Source organism: Trachurus japonicus, chromosome 23 (assembly GCF_045865225.1).
Source record: "Trachurus japonicus isolate A0001 chromosome 23, Traja_1.0".
In the NCBI taxonomy this organism is placed as follows: Eukaryota; Metazoa; Chordata; class Actinopteri; order Carangiformes; family Carangidae; genus Trachurus; species Trachurus japonicus.
Genome location: NC_140929.1, coordinates 10,560,225 through 10,578,898, shown reverse-complemented (window position 1 = coordinate 10,578,898; position 18,674 = coordinate 10,560,225). Strand labels below are relative to the sequence as shown.

At 43.8% G+C, this 18,674-nt stretch overlaps 1 protein-coding gene across 7 annotated transcripts in view; it reads left to right on the top strand.

Moving 5' to 3' along the window:
* pcloa (piccolo presynaptic cytomatrix protein a) overlaps positions 1–18,674 on the top strand; it is a 55,558-nt gene that overhangs the window by 16,332 nt on the left and 20,552 nt on the right. For 5 of the 7 annotated variants that reach the window (XM_085769501.1, XM_085769499.1, XM_085769500.1 and 2 more), the window contains exons 4-8: positions 4,071–7,070; positions 7,263–11,364; positions 11,692–13,235; positions 14,651–16,718; positions 18,477–18,524. In XM_085769501.1, coding sequence (XP_085625627.1) covers positions 4,071–7,070; positions 7,263–11,364; positions 11,692–13,235; positions 14,651–16,718; positions 18,477–18,524 — 10,762 coding nt within the window. The remainder of the gene's footprint in view (positions 1–4,070; positions 7,071–7,262; positions 11,365–11,691; positions 13,236–14,650; positions 16,719–18,476; positions 18,525–18,674) is intronic. The other 2 variants (XM_085769503.1, XM_085769502.1) reach the window with 1 other exon arrangement.

The window sequence follows — 18,674 nt, the reverse complement described above, 5'->3', positions numbered from 1 at the left end:
CTGACAATAGCCTTGTTAGTAACAAACAACTATGAGCAGCATCAGTCTTCTCACCAATTAAGCAAGAGAACAGATGAGCTTATTGTCCAAAATAATAACACTCAACGATCACAGCTAATAGGACATATGCTAGAAAGCTGGGTATGACTGTGTGTCGTGTTATGTATAAGTGATGTCCATTAAATTTTTAACCTGCAGTGTAACATTTTGAGGTCATTCCTGGCAGTCATCACGAACAGCAGCTTGTTCCGACTTCCCAGCAACTGATTTGCAGATTTACTGGGTGATAATGTCAAGCCTGTTGGCAGTAGCTGGTGTTGAGTCACCTCCAATGACGATTAAGCTCCGTCACTTCCACTGCTTCACCCTTTCCTTCCTTCACCAGATCATGCTCCTTTTCTCCTCCTATCTTTAGTTTAATACTGATCCTTTTTCTACCCCTGTCTCACACATCATTATCCTTCCCACCCTTATATTTCCTCTTCCTCTCTCATTCTCCATGCTCTCATCTGTCTTTACCCATCTGTCTCATCATCCTCTAGATCCTCTACCTCTCCCACTCTCTATGCCAGGCTCCGTCTAAATTTAGCTGGGTAAAACCCTCGTAGGATCCCTTGTCTTAATCAAAGAGCTTCACCGACCTTCACAACGCTCCAGCTCCCAGTTGGAAACAATAACCGAACATGGTTAGAGCCCATCTTGTCTAAATGTCTGGTTGCCGTCTGCGGTTTTCACTCTGTCTTCTCTGTGTCCTTGGAGAAAGTTTGAGGAAGATTGAAAGTTTGAAGCACTCACATTGAATCTGACCTTATTCATTCATGTATGAGCTTGTATTTGTTTGAGAGTATCATGTCGGAAGAGAGCGTGAGTTGTCATTTCCTTCCAAGGTATTTCATTCCTTTCATCGGAGTATGTCTGTTATCAGCTCCGTCACAAACTCTTCTCTGTGGGTGTTGGTGTGTCAGCTCTTTGCTATCCAAGCACATGTGAGGTTAGAAAACGTCCTTGTAAAATGGTGACTGACTCCCCTGCTTTTATGAATCATCCATACTGCTGTTTGCAGAATTTGTCACAATAGATAGGGACACACAGGCATGTCGCAGAAAACTGCTGTTATATAAATACACCTGTCTCGTTAGTGTTAATTGCACGGCAATGTTACGAAGCAAGAGTTTACCAGCTCCGCTAATTTAGACCCTGTGGATTTGTGATGGGTGTGGTGGAACTGGGGAGAAATCTTGTTTCTGATGACTAAAGGAGACAATCCTCATTAAAAAATCTGAACTAAAGCTGGTGCTACTCATTATTGTCATCATCAGTTCTTGCCATGCTAGTGGTGTGGCTTCATGGTTGTCGGTAGAGGTCTGAGGACTTCAATGATCCCCTGACTTTTCCTTATGAGTCACCATGATTCTGACATTTGACTTTTGGTCTCATTCATTCCAATCCCCTGAAAATGAACTTCCTTGATCCCCTTAAGTTTTAGGTTGAAAAAAAAAAGTGACCACTTTGATTTTTGACTGAAATACTTCCAAAGCTATAAATACATCCTCAACAGCCTTGGATGTATGTTGTGTTGTTGGCAAACTTTAACATGCTAACACCCCAAACAAACATAATGAACAGAAGTAGAAGTTAGCTTTGTCATTGTGAACATGTAAAGATGCTAACATTAGCATCTAGTCCAAGCACCTTAACGCCTAACTACAACATTTCAACATTATTTGAAAATCCGCTGTAGTGACAGTGACAAAGCAATGCCACAGGACATATTTAGCTTTTCCTGTATTATAAAGGCTATCCTGATGTGATAATAAATGCATTCATCTGAAATGTACTGGTTTGTGTGTTTTGACGTCTGATCTGCTGTGGATCACTTGTGTAACTTTAGATAAAGCCAAAAACACACTTGATGATGGCCTTTAAAGATGATTGCTATAAGAAATGTCAGCAGGAAATACAGCAGCGGATGGCCACTTAGCCGTAGTGAGCTAAATTAACATATCTGGAGGTTATTCCGATTTGAAAGGGAGGGATAGCTCTGTCTCACAGCAGCTGTAAGACCATGTGTTTTTGAGGCAGCAGCAAAAGCTCAAATGTGCCTGTTGTGATGTGTTGATAACGTCGGTGATGAGTGGCTCTGAAGTGGCTGAGGCTGACCGGCTGTCTGACTGGAGTGGGTTTTCAGCGTTCGCTATCGGCGGCCATCTCTCCGGCTCTCAGTGCCTGCTCTCTCTGGTTTAACTGATAGAACCATCAAGCTGGAGAAACTCCCATCTCAAGTCCTTCCCCAGCAGGGACGAGTGGGAGGGGTCATGTTGATAGAGCATGCTGGTACAAAGCACACACGCAGACACACAAATGCACTCATACCTGTATTGTGTCCATCATCACGTCTGAGGATTAACTGGATTTCTGTCGAGCTGGGGAAGCAACCTACTAACGTCAGCAAACCTTAGAGGTGGAAGGAGCACTGGCATCTCTTTTTATTCGTCGGTCTCTGTCCATTAGTCTGTTTCATTCTATCCTTAATATGATCTCTTTCATTACCTCCTCTTACATCATGAGCCACAGTTTCACTTGCACTCTTTAAGGTAGACTGTGATAAAAAAAAAAGTCTTTGCTGCCTTTTTATAATTTGCTTCTTGCCACTGAGATTTGTATGCAGGTGTGTCACTGGCTTCCTACTGTTTAGACATCAGCTGTAACAAGGAAGCTCATGCCTTATTTACCCTGACTGTGCTGCTGCAGCGTTCCCTCTGTCCTCTTCTTCTATCCTCCTCCTGTCTCCTTGTTTCTCTCTCTCGAGTTGAGCGTTGACACTTGGGGATCGGTGGTTTGTCTGCTGTGCGGCTTAACATGCAGGTGATCTTCTCTGAAGCCCGCATTTTAGCATAAACCTCGCTGTAGAGCCAGGCAGAGGAATTCATAAGGCAAAGAAGAACAGAAACTTTGTAAAGATGTCAGATGAGGTATTTACGTCAGAGTGGAAGCTGGTTGAAAACATGCTGACTACTGCCTCATCTGAGAGTCACTGTATACGTGTGTGAGTGAGACAGATGAGTCTTTGTGTATGTCTTTTTTTCTCAAATCCCATCATGCTGATTGTTTGTCACTACTTTTTATTTACTTGATGTTGAATACCAATAATGGCTGTAGCGTTTGAATAACAGCCCCCTGCAGAGCTTTTTCAGCCTAGATATGCTTCCCTAGAGCCCTGTGTCTAAGTGTGTACCTGGGAATATACAACATAGATAAGATAGCCATGACAGGACAGATATAGCAAAGCTCTAAGAAAGCAGATTCTTTTACAGTATATGCCTGATCTATGCAAACGGCAGCACTGTGAAGATTTGGGCAGGGACTAAATCACAGGTGATTTTAAGGAAGAAATTAAGGTAAAATTATTGCACATGCAAAATAAACAGCATCGAAAACATTATTCAAATTGACCTGTGCTGGCCTTCAGCATTTGATTAGATGTGTAATTGGAACTAAATTAGATGTCCAGGGAGCACACCGTCTTGGGAAAAGTAGTTGTGTCTCACTGCCTAACAGAAAACACCTCATCTTTTCAACCTTGTTTGTTTATTAGTGATTGTATTAGTAGGCTGTATTGTATCCGGTTATAAACAGATTTAGGGAATGCACACATGCCACTGTCATGATGAGACAAAAACACATTCAAAGGCAGTCTTCCTGTTGAGTATGCTACATGAAATGTCTGCACAAGCCACCCAACCCTTTCTGACATGCCTTGGTAAACCCCTGTCCCATTACCATGCATTATGCATGGGCCCATCTCTTAAGTCCCATAAATGTAAAAGCTTCCCTTGAAATAGAAGAAGTTGCACTGGTGCCTGGTCACAGTGACGTTCTAACTACGTAGAGACATTTTGTTTCACATGACTGTGTCAGCACTGAGAGGATACATCTAATTAATATGTGGGCATTGCATTTCACACATGCCTGATCTGTGTTAGTTAATTACTTTCTAATCTAGTGATTTAAAACAGATTTTAAGAATTTATACTTATTACTAACAATTCCCTCTTGTTTTTGTCTTGCAGAAAGAATGGCTTTGCCTCAACTGTCAGACCCAAAGAGCCATGTCAGGCCAACTGGGAGACATGCCACCTCCATCCATGGCTTCCCCAAAGAAGCAGCCACCTGCTCCTGCGCCTGCTCCCTCTGCCACCCCTGCCCCTGCTGCTGTAGATAGCAAACCTGTAGTAGAAGCAGCAGACCCTACCCCACCTGTTCCTGAGACCAAGGTAGAAACCACAACCATCCCTACACCTGATGCACCAGTTTCATCTGATCATGATGCATCTCTTTCTAATAGTGTCCCTCCTCTTGATAGCACCCCTAAGGAAGCACCACAGTCAAATGACCAAAAACCACTGCTAGCAGATGAGGTGCAGGTTCAACCAGTGTTGGAACCTGCAGCTCATCCTGAACGAGAGGCTCTGATTTCAGAATCTGCACCCGAGAGTGCCCCTGAAATCCCAGCAGGTGAACAACCGCAAAACAGCTCTGAAAAAATAGCAGAGGACCACCCTGCCCCTGAGACAGAGCAATCTAATTCTGCTGAACACACAGAGAGTGCAACTGTCTGTGAAATCCCAGCAGTTGAGCAACAAGGTAGCCCTGAAAAAACAGTAGAAGACCCTCCTCTCCCTGTGATAGAGCCATCTAATTCTGATCAACAAAAACAAAATGCAACTGTGAGTGAAATCCCAGCAGTCGAGCAACAGAGTAGCTCTGCAAAAACAGTAGAGGACCCTCCTCTCCCTGAGACAGAACCATCTAACTTGACTGAACAAACACAGAGTGCAGCTGTGAGTGAAATCCCAGCAGTCGAGCAACAAAGTAGCTCTGAGAAAACAGCAGAGGACCATCCTCTCCCTGAGACAGAGCCATCTAATTCTGATCAACAAACACAAAATGCAACTGTGAATGAAATCCCAGCAATTGAGCAACAACAGAGTAGTTCTGAGAAAGCCGCAGAGGATTGTCACTCAAAAATAGAGCCATCTAATGTCGAGCAACAACAAGCACAGAATGCACCTGTCAGTGAAATCCCAGCTGCTGAGCAACAACAGAGTGGCTGTGTGAATGCACAGGACCCTTCCCTCCCTTTGGAGAGTGAGACGCAAAATCTATTGACTAATACAGGTTTAGGCGAGACAACAGTCCCTGCTGAGGTAGAAATTGAGCCAAATCCCAAGATTAGTCAGAGTGAGGCTGCAGCTCCCCTGACAGATAATGAGAAAGTGGAGCCCACTACAGAAAAGCTTCCAGATGTGACAGCAAATTCAGTTGAGCCAAGTCCCGTCTTGATCCCAGAAGCAGTTACACAGGAAGTTTCAGTTCACCTTGATTCAAAGCCAGTTTCAGACACAAACAAAGATGAGAAAACAATAGAGGTAGAAACCTGTACTGCGACTGAGAAACCCCAGATAGATGAACCCCAAGCTGCTTTAGCAGTTACAGTAAACACAGATTTTAATGTAGAACAAACAGACAGTACTAAAAAAACTGAGGCTGAAGCGACTGCAGAAATAAAGGCAGAACCAGAAGCAGTAGTTGAGAAGCCAGCACTCACAGAGGCTGCTCCTCACCTTCCAGTTGAGTCTGTACAAAATGCATCAACTGTAGACCACCTTGACAATGTTGATGTACATAAACCTGACGAGACCCAGCCAACAGTAAAACCTGAGCCATTTAACCCAACAGATAAGACAGCTCCCATTGCTCCAGGTGAGGGAGAAACTGGTGTTCTTGAGAAAGCAAATGAGGAGAACGTTACTGAGACAAAAACAATTGATGAAGTTTTGACTAAAGAGGAAACAGTTAAGCAAGAAATACATGAGAAGCCTTGCGACAAAACATTGAAGGACACTGCTGATGAAAAAATCGTTGGGGAGAAAGTTATTGAAAAGGTAACTGCTGAAGAGAGAGCTATTGAGAAGACAGGCACTGAGAATAAATCATCTAATGGCAAAGCCTTTGAAGATGAGGCAGTTGGGATGAATGTGGCTGCAGAGGAGGCTGCTGGGGTGAAAGCTGACGAAGGGAAAGCTTTTAAAGAAGAAGCAACTGAACAGAGCAGAAATGAGAGGGCAAATGACCAGAAACCTCTAGAGGAGGGGCTTAATAATGCAAAATCAAGTCTAGCACCCTCATCTACTGAGACAGAAGCAGCCCAGACTGTCGCTAAAGAAATCCCACAAGAAGAGAAACAAACAAACAAAGAGATAGGAGTAGGAGCAAACTGTGAATCATCAGCTGTCAAGGAAAACGTTGTAGAGATGGTGTCATTGCCAGAGAAGTCAGAGGACAAAGAAGCACACAGTGCAGCACAGAAAGAGGAAGTGCAGGCACCTTTAGATACCATGGTAAAAGATGATAAATCTGAGGAAGCAGCAGTTATGTCTGTTCGCCCACCTCCTGATTCTAAAGAGCAAGAAAAGGTCAGTGTTGAGGAGCCAGCGCAAAGTGTAGAGATGGTGTCATCCTCAGCTGTTATTAGTGAGACATCAGACAGAAGTGAAGTCTGCAAAGAGAAACTCATTCAGGGTGAGATAGAAGCTGGGTCACAAAAGACAAACTGCACAGCTGAAAATCAACATGAAGTAGAGGGGGAGAAGATAGCTTTAACAGGCAGTGATGAAAAACAGCTTGAGAAAGTTGCAGAGCCGTCAGTCAAAGAGGAGGAAGCCAAACTTGACAAAAAAGAGAGTGAGCCCAAATCTGTCGCTGGCAGCATTCAGGAAACTATTCCTTTATCAGAAGTAAGTGCGGTCTGTGACAAAGACAGCACAGCACAGTTTGATGTAGAAGAGAACACAAAATCAAAGACGGATGAAGCGTCAGAGAGGGCTTTTGAAAGTGGAGGTGCTTCTGTAACAGTAGCTTCAGTCCCTGTAGCAGAACCTGAAATCCCAGTCTCTGTAGTTAGTGAGCAGGACAAAGGCCCAGAGGAGGGGAACACTAATGTGGAAGAGAAAGGGGAGGCTAAAGCTCAGCCTCTGGAAAAACCCACTGATGAAGAAGCAGTTGCTGAGGTGACCGTAGTATTAGGCAAAAGTAGTGGTAGATTATATGATTATCTTAAGTTGTCATATTTAATAGATACTACTACTCATACATGGAAATGTATAAAATGTTTTGATCGTGGACATTCGTAAGGAGCAACTAATTGCCTTTTTTGTTGTAATTACTTATTTCTGTCTTTTTTCTTTTTTTTTATTCAACAGATGAAAACGTTGGAGACACTGAAAGGGCCTGGAGATAAAGAAATGGGTCCAAAGGAGAGCAGTCCGACCAGCCCATCAGACCTAGCAAAGCTGGAAAATACAGTCCTTCCCATTCTTGAGGCTCAAACAAACACAAAACCCAAGGATGAGGAGGAGAAACTAACAGACACTCTAAAGACCAGACGTAAATTGGAGGTCCTTCCTCTCTCACCTGACTCACCAAGCTCAGAGGATGACAGAGAGCTATCTGAGAAGAACACCAAAGGTACCACAAAGAAAAAGCTTCTTGTGCCCATGGATGTCAGGGCAGATTCTCTGGACGATAGCAGTGAAAGCTTTGGAAAAGAAAGTCCAATGTCAGGGGATGATGAGGATTTTATTCGAAAACAGATAATGGAAATGAGTGAAAATGAGGATGCCTCCCCATCTGATGAGGAAAACTTAATCCGGCGAAAGATCAGAGAGAATGAGAAGAAACAAATGGAGCAGAAGAAAACCGAAGCTATAGAGAGGAGCACATCAGGAAAATCCCGGCGACTTACCAAGAAAAGCACTATAAGTCCAGATGATGGAGAAGATAAACAACTTCATGGCTCATTGGATAAACCTGACATTGACAAAGAGGCAGGAACAGAATTAAAAGAGGAGGGGCAACAGGGTGGTACTGCAGTTCGCAAATTCCAAAGTATGGATCTGAATGCAACCAGCAGCCCTATGCGCATAACAAATGATGATGGAGAGCCTGAAATGGAAAGTCTTACAGACTCTCCAGATGATCGGTCTAGGGGTGAGGGGTCATCCAGTCTACATGCATCCAGCTTCACTCCTGGGACGTCCCCAACATCCCTCTCATCACTGGATGAGGACAGTGACAGTAGCAGTCCTAGCCATATCCGTTCTGATGAAGGTAAACAGCACAGGAAAGCCAAACACAGGCAGCCTGGTCAAATGCTGCCAACTATCGAAGACTCCTCTGAGGAAGAAGAGTTACGGGAAGAAGAGGAGCTGCTCAGGGAGCAAGAAAAGCAGAAGGGCTCAGGGAAAAAATCCAAAAAAGACAAAGAAGAGATCCGAGCCCAGAGGAGGCGAGAGCGTCCGAAGACACCACCTAGCAACCTTTCCCCCATTGAAGACGCCTCACCAACTGAGGAACTGAGGCAAGAAGCTGAAATGGAGGAGATCAGACGATCATCCTGCTCTGATTTCTCCCCCAGTATTGAATCAGATCCTGAGGGTTTTGAAATCCATGCCGCAAAGATTGCAGCTGTCCAGAAAACATATCAACTGCCTACATCAGTATCTCTTCACTCCCCAACAGATGATCAAGACATTGATAAATCACAGAAAAAATCTCTTAAATCTGCTGATGAGGCATATGAGGAAATAATGCTGAGAGCTAAGTCTCCAACACTTGACAAAGATGAGATTCAACCAGGAAAAGAGTCTCTTTATGGAGGCATGCTCATCGAAGACTATGCCTATTCATCTCTTATTGACAATTCAACTGTTGATTTGGGAGAGCAAGAGAAGATTTCTGTTCCTGCTCAGCCCAAAAAGCTGAGATCACCAGATGAAGTTTATGAGGACATGATAAAAAAGAGGAAGGAATTCATGCAGCTGGAGCAAGAATATCAAAATATGCAGCCGAAAAAGGAAAGCACCACTCCAGAAATTGTGTTGCAACCTGCTGAAAATGCCCTCTCCAAAAGCTGTCCAGTAACACTAGCAAAAGATGGGAAGCCATTGTTGGATGCTGAAACAGCCTATGAAGAGCTAATGAAAAGAGTGCTGACCCCTGGAACAAGTCCAACTCAGCAGGAACCAGAAGTAGAAAGCACTGCATCTAGAAGGGCACTCCATCCCATCCCAGACTTAAGGGTGACACAGTGTTCTTCAGGAGAGTTGTCCTCTGATGATGAGAGTATGATTAAAAAAGAAGATGAGATGACTCCAGCATCAGACACATCAACAACAGAAACTGAGCCTGTCCAGGCATTTCCTGAGTCTTCTCCATCATCCACATCAGATCAGCAATCTGACACGACTATTGGAGCATCCCAGGCTGATGTTGTGGACTTATCTAGTGCACTCCCAAAAATGTCAGCTCCTGTTATTTCCAGTGTATCGCCCTTACCCACAGTCCCCCAGTACACACCCAGTATTCCCAGCGTAGTGTCAACTGCCCCGCCTGTGCCCCCTAAGCCAAGCGTCCTTCGTAGGGCTAACTCTCAGGAAAAAGAAGATGTACCTGTTGCACCACCACTGCCTCCCCCCACTCCACCAAAACCTACTGTTTTTCCTAGGAAACCTCCAGTTCCACTTCCTCCTCAGGCTGCAACTGCTCCAATCAGACAGGATACAGTGGCTATGGCTACAACCCAAGGGCCACCTACAAGACAAGCAGTTACACCAACATACAAACCTCATGTTCCTCCCCCTGTTGCCCCAAAGCCATCCATTCCTGCTGGAATTGGCGACAGCCACAGACCAGGGCATGGTGTAAAACCACCAATTGCACCAAAGCCTGGCTCACAGCCTTCTTCACCTGCCCATGTCCCACATCCACCAAGACCAACTGCACTTGCTACTGGTCCTTCTGACATAGCCCTGAATCTGAGCCCCTCCTCTGAGAGCAAGTCATTTCAACCCTCACCAAAGTCTCCCTCCTCTCCAAGATATGCCAGCAATCTTCGAGACACGTATGTGGTTATCACACTGCCATCTCAGCCCAGTTCTCCTGTAGAGAGTGTTTCAACCCAAGCTCCCAGTAGCCGTGGCCCAGCATCCCCTTCACACCAAGCTCAGCCCCAAAGTTATCACGAACCACAGCCTCAACCTCAGTCATATTCACAGCAGCATCCAAAACCAACCCCTCCTCAAACAGGCAGGGTGCCTCTGGCATTTACACGAGTCACAGAATCCATTGAAAGCCAAGAGATTTGCGGGCCAGAAAAACATGTCTCTAGTTCTTGTCACATTATTGAGGCCATATCTGCTTCAGCACAGCCACCTGTGGTTTTGCCTAACCTCATCTCTCAAGTGGTCACCACAGAAGTCCAAAGGACAACAGTCTCCGTTGTTCATGAAAGGACACCACCACCAGTGCCCGCTCCAAGGGCAAATGGTGTCCCAATCTCGATGGAGAAACCCAAGCCCCAAACGCCTGCACAGAATGGACAGGGTGTCCAACCTTTTGAAGTGGTAGATCTCAGGACTATGAAGGTTGACCCAGAATCACACAAAAATGGTGTGGATCTGTCTTCAGGCCCAGACTCAAGACGTCAGCCATTTGTAACTGATGTCAATCGCCAGAACAGTGCAGTGCAGTCATCTGTGGTCAACCTCAGTGCTGAATCATCAACTGTTTCTATAGTGACAGACAGTATCACCATTGTGACCTGTGCTGCAACAATCCAGCGATCTGACAATGTAGATACCTCTCTAGCATCTTCAGTACCCCTTCAGCTGACAAAAAATAAAGCATTTGAGCCTGTATCTCAAATTATTTACCGGCCAATTGATTCCCAGCCCTCCACTCATGCTGGCACAGAAATTCCCATCAACCTCTCAGTTGGATCAAGCACAGGTGGAGGAACTTTCCAGAGCACCCCTGTCACTATTGCACCAATTCCTATTACAAGTTGTGTTGCCAATGGATTAAATACGGGTACCACCACAGTGGCAGGAGCTGTTGACCTTAGCACAACAAAACCATTCCACACTGTGGTGTCAGTGGATGGCTCTTCGGCAGAAGTTGTCACAGCTGTAATCACAGATGATGATGGCAAACCAGTGGATCTCACCGCAGGCAAAAGAGCTGTATGCTGTGATGTCGTCTACAACCTCCCATTTGCCAGGAGTTGCACTTCCCAGCAACCCACCACACCTCTGCCTGAAGATCGCTTTGGATATCGTGATGACCATTATCAGTATGACCGATCACCATATGGAATGAGAGGGTTCGGTGGAATTAAACCATCAATGTCAGACACTAACCTAGCAGAAGCTGGCCTGTTCTTATACAAGAGCAAGAACAGCTATAATTTCAGTGGCACCACAGACGGTGCTGTAGATCTTACCTCAGCAAAGATTTCGGATGCAGGTCAGTGCAGTGACATTGCGGACCTGTCACTTAAATGTCATTTTGAAATGCCACCACTCATTCATGGCTAACGTGGCAAAACCATTTTGTTTGTTTTTGCTTTTTGTTTTGTTTTGCATGGACAATCTTTTTTGTTTTGTCATCATCATACTTTTGCATGTGCCTGCATGCTGTTACTGTACATTTTGTTTGCTTGTTGCACCTCTCAACATTGGAGTTTCCCCCCCTTTTCCACCTTTTTTCATGATTTGGATAAAGCATGGCTTGCTTCACCATTGAATAAGTCTGCATTATTTGGACTCAACTGATATTTTTGACTTTTGACAGGTGAAGCTGTTGACTACTCCAAGAAAGGAACTTACGCAGGAATGACAATTCCACCCTATTCCTCAGCGAGAGTTACAAGTGCTGTTGGTACACTCTTTGGTACAAGCAGTGTCTTGAGGTCATCAAATGGAGTGGTCTATTCTTCTGTTGCAGCACCAATCCCATCTACTTATGCCATTACCACCCAGCCTGGGTCCATCTTTAGTACATCATACAACACCCTGTCAGGTATGCATACCAGTGACACCATGCCTTCCCTGTCCAACCTCCAGAACTTGCCACTTACCCGGTCCCACAGTTTCCTGTCCACCATCTCCACTACTGTAACAGAAGAACAAGGAGATGCCCCACTTAATCTGGAGATCTCTAGAGGGGGTACCACTGTTGCAGATGGCGTCACCCCAGCGACAGCCTCTTTATCCCTTGACACCTACACTGATGCATCACTGGAAGCCATAGCTGCTTCACTGGAAGCTCTGTCTTCACCCATGGTTCCTGGTGATGGCCAGTATCAGGCAGAGCGCGAGAGGCTAGAGATGGAGAAACTCAAGCAACAGCGCCTGGCTGAGGAATTAGAGTGGGAGCGCCATGAGATTCAGCGGTTCCGTGAGCAGGAACAACTCCTAGTGCAAAAAGAACTGGAGGAGCTTCAGGCTATGAAGCAGCATATCCTGACCCAACAAGAAGAGGAAAGACAGGCTCACCTTATGATGCAGAAAGAAACCTATGCTCAACAACAACAGCAACTTGAGCAGATTCAGAGACTCCAAGAACAACTGCGATTGCAACTGGAAGAGCAAAAGCTTCGTCAGATGTACCCTGGTGGGGACATGCCAGGGCATGGTGTGCAGGAGGCAGTTGTCTTAGGACCCGATGGCACAGTGCTGTCTCGTAAAATCACGGATAGCGGGTGCCAGACAGATGATGAGGATGAGACAGTCAGCAAAGCTTACACAGCAGGGAGAAAAAAGAGAAGTGCAAAGAAGAGTGTTGACAGTTGTGTGCAGACTGATGATGAGGATCAAGAGGAATGGGAGGCTCAGACTAGAAACCGACAAAGCCGGCCACGTACGGCCAGGGGTGATAGAGGTGGACAGTCAGAGGTATCTCTTCAAGCCCATACTGAGATATCCATACAAACTGATACAGAGGGGAATATTAGAATGGACACCAGGATGGAGCTGTCTGACTCTGAAAGGACATCACCAAAGAAACGACCTACTCCCTTAGAAATAGGCCAGTCTCCTAACCTCAAAGTTGATTCCTCTACGCTTCAAGCCCATCCTAAATCTCCAAAAGTGCTCTATTCCCCCATCTCCCCATGCATATCCCCTAGCAAATCCCTTGAGTTTGTGTCCTATGAGAAATCACTGGGTGATACAAGCCCACAGAAGCTAAGGGGAGGTGCAGATACATCAAAAGGCTCTCCAGCAAGTCCCAGGGGACCAAAATCCATGCAGAGATCTATGTCTGACCCTAAGCCCATGAGTCCAACGGGTGAAGAAAAGGCAACATCCAGCACCCAGCATGGTGAAAGTTATACTGTGAGTACTACATATAGCACTTAAATGTTGTCCAGCTGTGTATCAAGAGCTATTTCTACCTTGAGAAATTTCTTTATTAAATTTCTTCATAAAATACCCCAGTAGTATTTCCAATGAGGACAGATTCACTTGGTTCATTGTGGCAGTAGGCCTTACATAATTTGATTCAGCTTCACATATTGGTAAATAATTGTATAGTTTTCAAATATTATACCCAAGCATTAATACAGTAGAATTCAGGAATTGTTGCTTTATACTCGTCAAGCATCTTGCTGTCCCTTTTCATGTCATGCTCATGTAGCACAAGGAGACATGATGGCTCAGTGATTTCTGCCCTTCAGCAAGAGTTTACATGTTCTCTTCATGTTTGCATGAAGGAAGTGGCACATCATACCACATGGCATGTATGTGTGTTAGGTACTGGGAATACTGCTGCTGTTTCTGGCCTTAGAAGTGGCCATTCACCCAGGTTGCCACACCATGACTGCTAACTTCTCCTAAACATTTGGGTGAATCGAATATAAACTATTTAATAGATTTATTGGGATGGCCATTCAATCTAATACATCATGTAGTTGGAGAACATTTTTCTGAGCCTGGTACACAAGGAAGCATGTTTATATGCTGATATCCTGCAATCAGAGCCATACAATTTTCATCCTGTAAATTGGTGTTACCTTATCCCAAGCAGTGGTGGCTGCTGGTCTTTTAAAGAGGGGAAGCTCATTTTTGGCCTACATCATAACATTTGTCCATTTATTTCTATGCCTCCATGCCTAAAGGATATGTGAAAGCTTTAAACATTACAGTATGCATATCTACTTAAGTATGTTTTATTTGTGATAAGCACATAATACAGATAGAGTACAAATTATTATTTTTTCCTGACATACATGAGGAAAAATTGAAATAAAAGATACAACTGAACAGGTTGTACATAACAGCTTAGGCATCCCATGTTGCTCCTGGCCCTCATGGAGTATGAAAGTCAGTTTTCTGCTTGGGCAATTCACTGCTGAGAATCTCATACATACATAAAAGGATGTGAAATAAGCTGAGCTTGCAGGAAAATATTGAGCTGTCAGAGATCCATAGAGGCTTAATGTGAATAAATTACTTCTTTTGAGACTACACTTAGGATTGTACAATTTAGCGAAAAGTCAGTGCCATTTAAGGGAATGAATACATATCTTTTGGGATGCACAAAAGTTGATCAGTAAATGTACTTTCTAATAACCTTCAAATACAACATTTACTGTCCTAATTAATTGTCTTAATTTTATATTAGCACCACAGAGAAACCAGAATTGACACTTTTCCTCTTCTTGAACATTTGATAACATACAGTATATTATACCATGGTAAATTTTGGAATTTCTACAGTGCCAATCAGTTTTCTATTATTTTTCTCATAGGGGAAAGGCTCAGGCAGCACACCAACAGGCACTCAAAAGAAGGTGAAGAGGACTCTCCCCAATCCACCGTCAGAGGATGAGTCCACAACAACTGGCCAGACGGCATACAGCACGGGTTCTGCCCGCCGAAGAATGTGCCGCAACTCTAACATGGCACGTGCCAAGATCCTACAAGACATTGATCGTGAGCTAGATCTGGTGGAGCGCGAGTCTTCAAAACTCCGCAAAAGACAAGCAGAGCTTGATGAGGAGGAGAAAGAGATTGATGCCAAGCTTAGGTACTTGGAGATGGGCATTAATCGGAGAAAAGATGCACTGCTGAAAGAAAGAGAGAAGAGAGAAAGGGCCTACTTACAGAGTGTTGCTGAGGACAGAGACTACATGTCAGACAGTGAGGTCAGTAACATTCGAGAGACGAGAGGCGGGCATGGAGCTGGTGAAGATGAAGAGATTGAAGGGCATGGTCTTGAACGTCCCAGGACAGCTCCTCAGTCTGAATTAGATGACTTTGTCCCACCTCAAACCAAGCATGAGTATGGAAAATACTCATATCAATACCCTCAAAGCCAATACCAACAGACTCTCTACCAGACACCCCAGTCCTACCAGTCTCATTCCATCTATTCCTCTGTCCCCTCGCTCACTAGCTCCCAGCAGCAGAGTTACCACCAGATGCTCTTGTTGCAGCAGAAAGCTGCTAGACAAGCAGCCCTCCTCTCAGAGCTGGATGCAACTAAATATGAGGTCATTAGTCGACAGCCCGATCCCACATCTTCAGCTTACCTGGGTGTCAAATATGACAAATATGGCAACCACCTTGACCTCAGAGCCTTGGAGGTGGGAAGCATAGCAAGTAGCCCTATGTCAGCTATCTCTGATTCCTATTACCCAGATGTAGATCACCACACACCTCGGAGTTACATGCTGCTGGAAGATGCTGCAGAACTGGCCAAGGGTTCAACTGGAATATCTTCATCTTATAGTCTGGCTGAGAGGGAACTAGCCAAGGCAGAGAAGTTGCTACGAAGAAGTGCTGCAGATCTGGGTTCCACTGACTATCTGGGATCCACCTCTAGGCTCCATACGTATGGAAAGACCCCTGATGAAGAGGATACAATGGAGGAACCATATGAACTGAAACTCCTTAAGCAGCAGCTAAAGCAAGAGTTTAGGAGAAGTACAGGTGGGACAGAAAATTTAGAGCAACTAGCAGGTCTCTCCCAGCACTACTATACCCCAAGCACTAGCATCTCCAGTTACTCCCAAAGACCATCATATACAAAAACAGACAAGTATAGCATCAGTCGACTTACTCTGGAGAAACAGGCAGCTAAACAACTCCCAGCATCTATGCTATACCAAAAACACAAGACTCCACTGTTAGATCCTAAAATCTCCTCCAAGTATTCCTCTATTACAGACCGAGGTCTGGAAACAGACTATACCAGCTATCTGGGGTCTACCAGTGCATCACCAAGATCGAGCCGGCTTATGCAGGATGAGATTACCTTTGGCCTACGTAAGAATATTGCTGAACAGCAAAAATACCTTGGATCCACCTTGGGTGCCAACTTGGCTGGGTCATTGAATTTGGGCCAGAGCTTGGGTTTGGACTCTGCTTATCCTAGTGGTAGCCGCTCAAGACCCTCATCCAGACCCACATCTTGTTATGGCTTGGACTTGTCTATGAAAAGGGACCCTTCCAGTTCTTCACTGAGGCTTAAAGGGGATGGTGAAGCATCTGGAGATGGGCCAAGCTATCAAACGCCCTCTGGCCGCACCAAACCCACCAGCCTTCCTATTGTGCAAAGTGGACGTGGCCGAATACCTATAGTAGCGCAGAACTCAGAGGAAGAGAGTCCCTTGAGCCCTGTTGGGCAGCCTATGGGCATGGCCCGTGCATCAGCAGGACCCCTGCCACCCATCTCAGCTGATTCAAGGGACCAGTTTGGTTCCTGCCTCTCCTTGCAGGACTCCCAGCAGCAGCAACATATCAGGGAAGAGCCAACCAGGGGTAGGGGTTATGTGCTTCTGGATGACCTTCAGGGCACCATGTCAGATAGTGAAGGTAAAAAACAGCCTTGTCTGACTGTCTCTCTTTTCCTGTTTAATGTTTCATCCTTGAGAGTCTCTCTTTATTGTTTTTCTTGCATGCATTTAGTATTCATGTGGGTAATGTTTAGCTGTTGTGTAATCATTGGAAACTTGCATGTGTCTTTTCATGTTTATCCATACATTTTTTGAATACTTCTTCCTTTAAACTTCTGGTGTCAGTTTATGTGGTCACTCTGATGAGATCTGGTGTCAATGCATACCTTTGTACATTTTGCTCTATGTCTTATATGGTGAGCATGGATGTGCACTTCTTTATGCATGCATTGTGTTGCTGTCTGCATTCCAGATGTTGTGTAACATCTTCCTAGTTCTCTGCATGGCATGGTACAGTCTAACTTTCTGTTACAGCTACTGTACATTGTGTGGGTGGCTTCCGCTTATGGTCGTCCATATTTTATTTAGAGCATGCTGTCATTTGTAGCTGTTTTTATTCAGATTTTCAAGACTCTCAAATTGTACTTGTTAAGTATACAAGGCTTGAGGCACAATCGTGGAACTTAGTCAAGAATTAGAAATCTATTTTTCCCGTACATCATACAATGAAAAAGTGCCTCCCCACTTGAAAATTTACATAATTGGTCCAGAATCAATTGAATCAATTAAGCCACTTCTTTTAAAAGTACTCATTACAAAAATACAATTTATTGAACTGTAATAACAACATAACTAACAGTACATGGATTATATTTTTGATAGTTGTGTAAAGTGGATAGTGGATATTGTTGGTGTATTTCATAATGACATTGAAGTTTATGAATATATTTATGCGTGCAGTTATTATGATAACAAACAAATAGGAAAGATTGGAATTAGTTTAAGGGGGCTCAGTAGGGAGACCTTGTTTTTATCTTTTAAATGCATGATATGTGGTTGCAATGTGTAATAAATATAAAACTTTAACTTGCATGTCTTGTCTTGAATACTTGCTTGTATGTATATATGTATGTGATACATGAGTGACTTTATGTTGCATGAAATACGTTTATGCCTATGAATGTTCTATACACTTTCTTCATACTGCATTTCGTAAAGGTATTACTGCCTTACTTTAAACAAAAAGTTAGGATAGCCCATTATATTTTCTACTTTCTATTATAAAATAGGAAAGAATCTAATGAAAAAATCAATAATGCAAGAAAGCACTGAAAATTAAATGATTTAATTTAACATTTGCTGAGCAAATATTCAGTTTCATTATTTTTATCTACACTTTCTTTTACTGAGAGTATGCTGTATTCCCAGCTGTCATCATTTAGAAGTCCCAGTTTTGGTAAAATGAGAGAAAAGAGACTTGAAGGAAGAGAATACAAAGTTGGATAAATCTCACTTTTGTACAATCTCTGCTTTTTTAACTCATATATTTCTTCTTGGTAAAAGTGAAACTCCATTATAAAAACACAGTAGTTATTGTGATACAGTTTAGTTACTGCTGCAAGGCACTGACAGCAACTTATTTGCAGTATAATTAAATAAAAGTACTTTATTAAAACAGCATAGAGCTGGTCAGCTTTCAGTCCAAGTGTTTTCATGAAGTATTCATGAATCAAAATATGCCAGTTCTAGCAAGTGCAAACTCGGTTGAAGTTAGGATTATTTACTTATCTTTAAAGGTCCCAATTTGCAGTTGTCTTGAATGCAGCACAACTACTTGTTAATAAATTCATATGGACCCCTTCATTTTGCACTCTAAACTGACTTGCCTTGATTCCAGCCCTTAGTGATTCCCTGATGGCTTTGAACAGAGACGATGCAACCAATGGTAGAGTATTAGTTCAGTTCTTTAGTCATCCATTAGCTAACATATTAACCTTGCACCACAAGTCTACCACATAACAATTGTAACTGAATGTTTGGGATGTAGTTTGTAAAATGGCACATAAATAAGCACATCTTTAATTTAACAAATTCA